Source organism: Alosa sapidissima, chromosome 1 (assembly GCF_018492685.1).
Source record: "Alosa sapidissima isolate fAloSap1 chromosome 1, fAloSap1.pri, whole genome shotgun sequence".
In the NCBI taxonomy this organism is placed as follows: domain Eukaryota; kingdom Metazoa; phylum Chordata; class Actinopteri; order Clupeiformes; family Clupeidae; genus Alosa; species Alosa sapidissima.
Genome location: NC_055957.1, coordinates 26,224,697 through 26,233,574, shown reverse-complemented (window position 1 = coordinate 26,233,574; position 8,878 = coordinate 26,224,697). Strand labels below are relative to the sequence as shown.

At 42.3% G+C, this 8,878-nt stretch overlaps 1 protein-coding gene across 1 annotated transcript; it reads right to left on the bottom strand.

Annotated features, from left to right (window-relative positions):
• Nucleotides 1–49: 49 nt before the first annotated feature.
• LOC121724885 (lipoamide acyltransferase component of branched-chain alpha-keto acid dehydrogenase complex, mitochondrial-like) lies at nt 50–5,023 on the bottom strand. The gene is made up of 11 exons (XM_042111773.1): nt 4,891–5,023; nt 4,509–4,632; nt 4,265–4,340; nt 3,984–4,165; nt 3,285–3,409; nt 2,387–2,633; nt 1,959–2,125; nt 1,758–1,835; nt 1,342–1,533; nt 1,178–1,249; nt 50–870 (listed from the first exon to the last, which is right to left on the bottom strand). Exons 1-11 carry the CDS (start codon nt 4,936–4,938, stop codon nt 703–705), a joined length of 1,479 nt encoding a protein of 492 aa, XP_041967707.1. The 5' UTR covers nt 4,939–5,023; the 3' UTR covers nt 50–702.
• Nucleotides 5,024–8,878: the final 3,855 nt, after the last annotated feature.

Here is an 8,878-nt window from a genome sequence, read left to right as displayed (position 1 = left end):
CATGAATGTTCTTTGGAATCATGTCACATCAGTCAAAAGATTTCCACACATTTTGTTTTGATCTGATATTACAAAGTTTAATAGGCATACGGTAACACAAAAATGTGTTCATATACTACATTCTAAACAAGAATTCTTTTATTTAATTTCTTGTAAACGGTTCAGGCCTACGGTATATGCCAACAGCAGCCAAGCACACAGCATAGGCTGGTATTTTCCCAAATATCACTGAAACATCAGAGCTGCATAACATAACCTAACTTGGGTCCTTTCACACATTGGCCTGAACAGGCTGTGTTATGTCACGTGCATTGCAGTGCTCTAATGGTAAGGCTCATCTTGTGAATTTGATGGTCCTGAATAGTCTAAATCGATCTGAAAGGAACAATGAGAGTGTGGTCATGCATATCTGCGTGGACCTAAGTCTTCATTCCTTTACTGTGCATTAAATTGACAGCAACATTATTGAGTACCTCTATTTAACACTTCAGAAGGCAACTTGGTGGTACTCGGACAAGAAGACAAGAACACATACAGCTGATGACATCTTTGCGTCACCAAGACAACAGATATCCCAAACAGGGAGGGAGGGAGGGAGGGAGGGAGGGAGGGGTAGTGTTCAGTACAGTAACCTGTGGTGCTGGGGCTCAGGGACAGTGTGGGTTCCTCATTCACACAGAAACAACAGTGGAAATGGAACCCTTATTTGAGGTCCAGCACCATAGAGGCAGGGTTCTCCAAATAGGATCTCCATAGATTGGAGAACCGGCACATGGTGGCTCCATCGATAATGCGGTGGTCTGCTGTCCAGCTAACACTCATCATGTGTGCTTCGGTGATGTCACCCTGAGTGTTAAACCTGGGCAGCACCTACAAGTAACACAAGATCTTTATGTCAGATATGATTTGTCCAATATACATGCACATTAAGTCGTGAGGCATGGAACATAAGAGATAAAAGTACTTGTGGGGGGAAACAATTATGGTCCTGCTCTCTAGAATTTGGCTCTACAAATATACACTCATGTAGACAACCTGGTTATTTACCGAGACAGACAAGTTGGTAAGAGATGGCTGAGTAAGGCAAACATTGCAATCTCAGGATACATGCTACAGAATAAGGCAATTACTGTCAGCAGTTTAAAAGTCCCGTTTTAAAAATAAAAACACATCTCACTTGGATCTTTCCTAAAGCTCCAATCGCCACTTCCGGAGGTAGAATTACTGGCTTGGCATATGTCCCACCAATCTACAACAAAAGCAGAAAAAGACAGGACATAACACAATATAAAATCTTGTTTTTGCCAACATTGCAAACTGTTGTCCTGTACTCCCACTCACTGAGCCGATGTTGGACAGGGTGAAGGTGCCGCCAGTGAGCTCTGCAGTGCCCAGCTGGCCTGATGCCCCCAGGTTCTGGAGACGATTGAGCTCCACAGCAATATCGAAGATGCTCAGTGTCTGGACACTCTTCACGTTGGGCACAATGAGACCCTGGGGAGTGTCCATGGCAAGTCCAATGTTGTGAGATGCCTAAGGAACAAAGCATTCAACAGGGTCTTAATGCTAAAAACAGAATTAGTCATATTAGAGGCTTTTTTTCTTTCTTTCTTTTTTAAACTGACCCTAACTCAAAAGCCCATATCATTGCTTGTGTGGAAACAGCAGATAAAACCATTCGGATTACTTGATCATTCATGTTACTGACAATCTGGCAGGAAAAGAAAAGATCCATCTGTGTGTTTGTTGTAGTCTACCTTGTAGGTGATGTTCTGGCAGCCTTCATCCACGGAAGCATTAAGGATGGGGAAGTGGAGCAAACCCAGCGACGAGGCCTGTTACACACCCCATGGGAACGCAAGAGGAGAGAAAAGACAGGCAAAGACATTCGCTATCTACATCTGCATCACTATCTTACTACATTTCCTACGATGTGAACTGTGTGGATAGTTATCTACCTTGATAAAGAAAGGCATGTAGCTGAGCTTGACCCCACGAGACTCAGCCAGCCCCTTCAGCTCTGTCCGTAGCCTCACCAGCTGGGACAGGTCAACCTCATCACAGTAGCCAAAGGGAGGGATCTTCAAAGCAGCAGTCATGGTCTTTACCATGGCCTTCTGGATACCTGCACATATAAAGACATTAACAACCACATGCTGCGATACTAAGTACTGACAGGCAACTGGATAGGGAAATGGAAGGTAACAAGCTCATTCAGGTGGTAACAAAAAGGTATTAAGAAAGAGTCACTCTGAACCCATCTCAAAGAATACTGAGAGGCAACCAAGGCCATGGCACGTGGTTCATACAAGATAGATGCTTTTGGAGCCTCATTTCTTCTAAACGATGCATTTTGCAACAGATGAGAATAAGGCCACAGGCTCACCCTTTAGAGGCTCTGTGCGGTCCTTCCCTGTGAAGACGGGCCTGGGTGCTGCTACTGTGGGGCCGCTGCTAACGGGTGCTTTGTCTCTAGAGGGGGCGGATGCTGTTGTTCTCACAGCAGGGGTTGTAACCTGCTGCTCGCCCTCGTAGGGAAGAATAGCTCCCGTCTGCTTGGCCAGGAAGTTGAGGATATCCTCTTTCAAGATACGCCCGTCTTTTCCAGTCCCCACCACCTCGCTGAGTTTAATCTAGGTTACAGGGGTACACATACATATGTTGTCTGAGCTGTAAACGTGACTTTACTGTGTATGGCACATCCATATTAGTGTGTATATTGACAAATTTACCATTTTAATATTTGTTTATGAGTAGAATATGGCTCAGCACCCCCAATGCCAATGCTGATGTTGAGTCAACTATTTTTATGGAATGTTACATTTTAGAATGTTACATTTTAGATATTAATTTTCCAAACTTGTAATCTGTGTAGTCCATACCACAAATGTAGTGCATAACTGACTCAAAACCAAACATCTTGAGGTGATCCCACAGCTTAGACAAGTAAATTAAAGTCAAAGAGATTATTGGCTCATCACAGATGTCCCTCTATGATAAAGGACACTGGTCTTTTGGTCTCAAATGTACTCCATTTCTGACAGCATAACTGTTAGCTTTTTGTGTTTGAGTACTTGCAGTGTGTTGGAATCAGTTTTTCTAAGAGACAGTTTCATTTTTTCCTATAGTTTAGATCACACCAGTTGATTGTGTTGGTCAACATCCCTGTTACAAGTACTGTAAGTTGTCAGTGCTGCTGATGTATATGTGCATTCAGGTAGACTAAGCAGGGGCTGTGACAAATTACATGGCCGGTAGGTCATCGCTGAGCTGCATACACCTACATTGTTCTCTATGGCGAGGCGTCTGACAGCAGGAGTGGCCTGGGTCTTATGGCCTTTGATCTCCTGGTGCGTGTGCTGGTGTGCCACTGCAGGCGTCTCCACCACATCTTCCTCCGGAGAGCCTTCTGTAACGAGCACAGGGGGTTTCATTCAAAAGATGAGGATCCCTTGTAACACTGAGTCTCAATCAACTCAACTTATAAACCAAAATTCATAACAGCTATGTGTTGGGACTTTTTTTGCCTGTATTCAGATGGGATAAGGAAAAGTGCCAAAAGGTGAGTGGGAGAGAGATGGGATGGGACTGGGAAAATGAAGCTTGTGCCACAGCTCTCCCATAATAGCTCACTGCTATACAGAATTTTCAAGAGATATACTGTCAAAAGCTAAGGTACCTTAATATTAAGGGCCATGATTTACATGACGGGAAAGGTCTGATGCATGAATTACAGCCGTCATCTGGCATGTGGGAGCACTGAGCTGATTTATCAATGTTTGTGGTTAAGGTCTTCTTGCCCATGGTATTGGTTTGCCTTCATTTTAGAAAGACCTAAGATTTTGCACTTTACACCATCATTCAAAATAGGGTGTTAAAGATAAAAGTTAATTGCCTCTTAAGTCTTTTTTTGCAATGTCGCTGTTGGGATCTGGGAAAGTGGAATTATTCTGGAAAAACACTCAAAAACTGTAGGAGTTTACCTTGAGCCCTGTTAGTCTCAATATCAACCAGAGGAGTGCCGACAAGAGCTGTGTCATCCACATCATAGTAAAGCTTTCGAATGACTCCATCATAGCGGCTGGTGATGGTGACTGACGCCTTGTCACTTTGGACCTCACATATGCTGTCAAACTGGGACACTTTGTCTCCCTCTTTAACATACCTAAGAGGGACAGATAACATTTAGGCCTACATAAAATAATGAAAATGTAATAACTAAGTAAAATTAGGCCGGTCTACAAGATAGATGTTAAATTCATACCATTCTTTCACAGTCACCTCCATAATTCCTTCACCGATGTCAGACAGTTTGAAAGGTAGAATTTTTCCATTACTTCCTGAAAGTATGACGGTGATGAAGTTAGTAAGGTGAAACTGCAGCGTCGGTGTTACCTGCTACCGCCAAAGTCCCCAACAGGTATTTTCATGACATTTCAAAGTTTTCGCCACTAAGAACAACATTGTGCGTTTCTGTAGTGCAGGAATGAAGCAGACACCCAGCTTACTGTAACTGGTCCTGAAATGCCTCCATTGTGTTGCTCCAAAAGGTACGAGAATATGGAGTGTACGCTCGGGTCCTGGCGGCTGCAGCATTGTGCACTGCATGTAGCAGTGGTAGATGAGCTGGGGCTTTGGCGAAAATCGGAAAAGATATATCATATCAACAGTCATATTATTAACATTTAACTCACCAGCCATATGCATCGCAGCTGTTACAATAATGCCGCATTTAATGTTAGCAAGTAGGCCTACAGTTTTGCAAATAGCCATGTCAAATTATTCGAAAGTTTTCGGACTGCAATGAGCCCTTTGTGATGAGACGAATAAGATTACGAGCGGGGACGTGGCATTCACTTTTCCTAATCATTTAATGCCATTTCATCTTACCATTCGTTTAAGTAATCTGAGGGAGCCCCGTAGTGTTGTCGTCGCCATCTTTACCTTTGCACTGATGGTTATTTCACAAAAATGAACTAGGATAACACGTTTGTAACACGCAGGCGCACACACCAGGAACTACATCCCCTGACAGACGCATTGGTTGGCCTCAAGGGGGCAGGCTTTCTACCAAACGTGCTGCTTGTAAAATGCTTGGATTTATTATTATGCTGCTGCCGTGCCGTACATCGATAAACTCAAGGTGTTACTGACGTTAAGACTTAGCCTAGAAATCTAGACGCACCCTAGCGGCGGCAAATTAATTTGCTCAGCCTGTACGTCTAGTAGAAAACCATAGGAATTTCTATTGGCTGACGCAGGGACGATCTTGCTTTTTATGAAAGAAGCATGACACATTTTTAGGGTTTGTTCTTGATGACCTATAACCTGGCAATAGCCAGATGAATTTCGCTCCGCCTAGCTCCACTCATCGGAGCTAAGCGGAACGACATTCATCTGGCTAGGGTGACCTAAGCTTTAATTTAAGATCTGGAGGCATTCTCAGTCTGTAATATGTTGTGACACTACAGGTGAATGGGGTAAAAAAATAAAAATAATAGATATCACCATGAAACTTTCTCAGTTGATTACTCATCTTAAGCTAAGAAAAAATGTATTGAAAGTTTTTTTATATTTTAATGTTTAAATATGCTAATTAGGCCTTATCTCATAAAAAATGCGCTCATTTGCATACATTTTAAAAAACAAAATCAGATTGTCTGATAAAGCCAGGCTTTTTTTCATTTTGTTGTCATATGAGATGGGAAAAGAATTACTGAGGGGTTTATGGACATCTACTTCTATTATCCTGTAATTCACCTGTACCACTGTGATGTTAAATTTCTAGGCCCGAAATTAGAAATGGGTGTATCTTAGGATCTAAATGTGATAGAAATGTAAACTAAATATGTTTTTCCATGTTTCTGGGCATGGGGAACTCGTCTATAGCATCGATAGCACTCTAAGAGGTCAACATCATTAAGTGCAGTGAAGATCACTAAATAAAATAAATAAATTGTTCAAACCATATTGTTTCAAAATATTAAAAACTAATAATAGCCAAAAATACTAAATGAATCGCAATGCATGCCGGGAAGCAAAACTCAACATGAAATAAAGTACATGAAACATAACTAGAATGCATTGACGTTATATCCACTCGTTTTCTTGGACCTGTGATCAAACAGGGACAGCCTATAAATGTAAGCCTATCTTCCTGGAACATTGCAGATAAAGAAAAATGTATCGTTTTCTCTAGGCTATGAATGCTCTTTGTAGCCAACTTTAAGATGAAATAAATAGATTCCAGATATTTCTATTCTATATCATTGTTTTATTAATAAACAGTAAGGCTCTGGTGAGGCAGAGAGCTTCTGCTCCTCGAATCTCATCGGATATGTGCACTCTTTGCTGTTTCCACAAGGAGCTGCTGTAACATCGGGGACAGCTATGCGTGACACTTTTAAACGCGAGCATGCATCAAATAAATTACAATGACATTTAAACAAGTCATGAAGAAGCAGTATCCTTAATTCTTCTGCAATGTAGAGCTAGATCGTTTTGCTTTACAAATTAAGTAGTCACTTCTGTTGCTAGACAACCCTAAATAAATGCTACGTGGTCTGTTTTTCTAGTTCTCTAGTTTTATTGCATCGTATTATTCAGCTCCAAAAGTCGGTTCAGTCCCAATTCGGCCGTGTGTGTGTTTCTGAAAATAAAACAGATAATAAGTATGTGACTACGTTAAATAAACCACTGCCTATTTAGAGCATGTTATGCATCACGTAATGACAGTTATCTGAAGAAATGTGCATTGTAGGCTAAGCTAGAAGCTAAGACTTTGCTAATGTTACACCAAGCATCACATCAGCTAACATGAATTTGATAAAATCCCTTCCCTAGTTTGTAACGTTATACATTAACGTTAAACTCAAAATGTATGAGCTAGAGACTAGAAAGATAGATAGGCTACTTTATTCATCCCCAGACGTGTAACGTGTAACAATAAGGTCACCGGAATGTCCGCTAGAGAACATGACGTTCGGGACCAATCGGGGACGTCGTGAATGTCGGCATAAGGTCCGGGGGACGTCCCGTGTTTGTCGGGAAAACGCTTATTTTCTGTGTTGCACACAGTTTTGAAAACGAACGTTAAGGGTTGTTTTAAGGACATGTTTGTGCATGCCCATAGGCAGCCACTCTGAAGTAGTCAAAGGCGATTCAAAACGAGTCAGAAAAGTCGAGACAGGACCCATCGTCAAAATGTCGGTGTCCACCACTCTAGTTCATCCAAAACAAACCAGAAAAGGGACTCAAAGTGCTAAATCCGGAATTATCCTTTAAGGGGAGCTGTCCATGTTAAAAGTTCTGAAATATACTCTAATTTGATGGTGAAGTCAAGTCAAGTCAAGTCGGCTTTTATTGTCAATTTCTTTACATGCACTGGTCATACAAAGAATTGAAATTTCGTTTCTTACTTTCCCATGCAGACATAGACATGCTTTAAATACAGACATAGACATACTATGGACATAGCCATAGACAATAAACATTAAATTAAAGTGCAAGACTGAAATATAGAACATGTATGTATCAAAATAGAAATATAGGACATATATAAAAAAAAAATAGAGGTAGTTGTGTTGTATATTTCTATAGTCTTAACAGTTACATGAAGTAACTGGGGGGGGGGGGGGGTTGGTAGACAGGATCCTAGTTTCCTAGGTTCCTGGTTGGCTGGTGGGTGGGGGGGGCTGTCAGTGATGGGAGAGTGGGTAGAGTGTTCAGCATCCTGATTGCTTGGTGGATGAAGCTACTTGCCAGTCTGGTGGTGCGGGAGCGGAGGCTCCTGTACCGCTTTCCAGAGGGCAGGAGGCTGAACAGTTCGTGTGCAGGGTGGGTTGTATCCTTGACAATCATTAGTGCTTTGCGGGTGAGGCGGGTGGTGTAAATGTCCTGCAGGGAGGGGAGTGGTGCTCCAATGATCCTCTTAGCTGTGTTAACAGTGCGCTGGAGGGTCTTCCTGTTCTGATCTGTGCAGCTTCCGCCCCACACTGTGATGCTGCTGGAGACGATGCTCTCGATGGTCCCTCTGTAGAATGTAGTCATGACAGGAGGCGTGGCACTTGCCTTCTTCAATTTGCGCAAGAAGTAGAGGCGCTGCTGGGCTTTCTTCGCCAGTGATGCTGTGTTGGTGGTCCAGGAGAGGTCGTCGCTGATGTGCACCCCCAGAAATTTTGTGCTGCTCACTCTCTCCACAGCATCTCCGTCGATGGACAGTGGTGGCAGTTGTTTGTGGCCTCTCTGAAAGTTGACAACAATCTCCTTGGTCTTGCTGACATTTAGCAGGAGGTTGTTGTCTTTGCACCATTTAGCCAGCAGGTCTACTTCTTCTCTGTAGTGAGCCTCATCGCCCTTAGTGATGAGGCCCACCAGTGTTGTGTCGTCCGCAAACTTCACCAGATGGTTGGAGCTGTGAGGTGTTGTACAGTCATGTGTTAATGTCAGGTGACTGCACGTCACAGCTACTGTATAGGCCTACCGTTTAAACTTCGCACACAGACATAAATAATAATTAAGATTTGATTGTTGCACCGTTTATGTCTGTGTCACTTAAGACATATATAACATATAATATACCTACAGTAGGCTAGATTTTGACGCAGCACAGACTAAACCACTGTTTTTACCTCATAGGCCTAATAAAATATAGCCTTCACTTAGCAAAGATAATGGCAAACTATTCTGGCAACATTGTTTCATAACTTGATTGCATTTTTGTCCACTTTTAATCACATTATTATGACCATTAAATGTATGCTTTTGCACCCTAAAATCTGATTCATCACAAATAAACACAATAAAAAATGGGAACGTAAATTGGTTAATGTATTCTAAGCTGTAATTCCCCTGTATGTCCTGTTGGTGACCTCAGTGA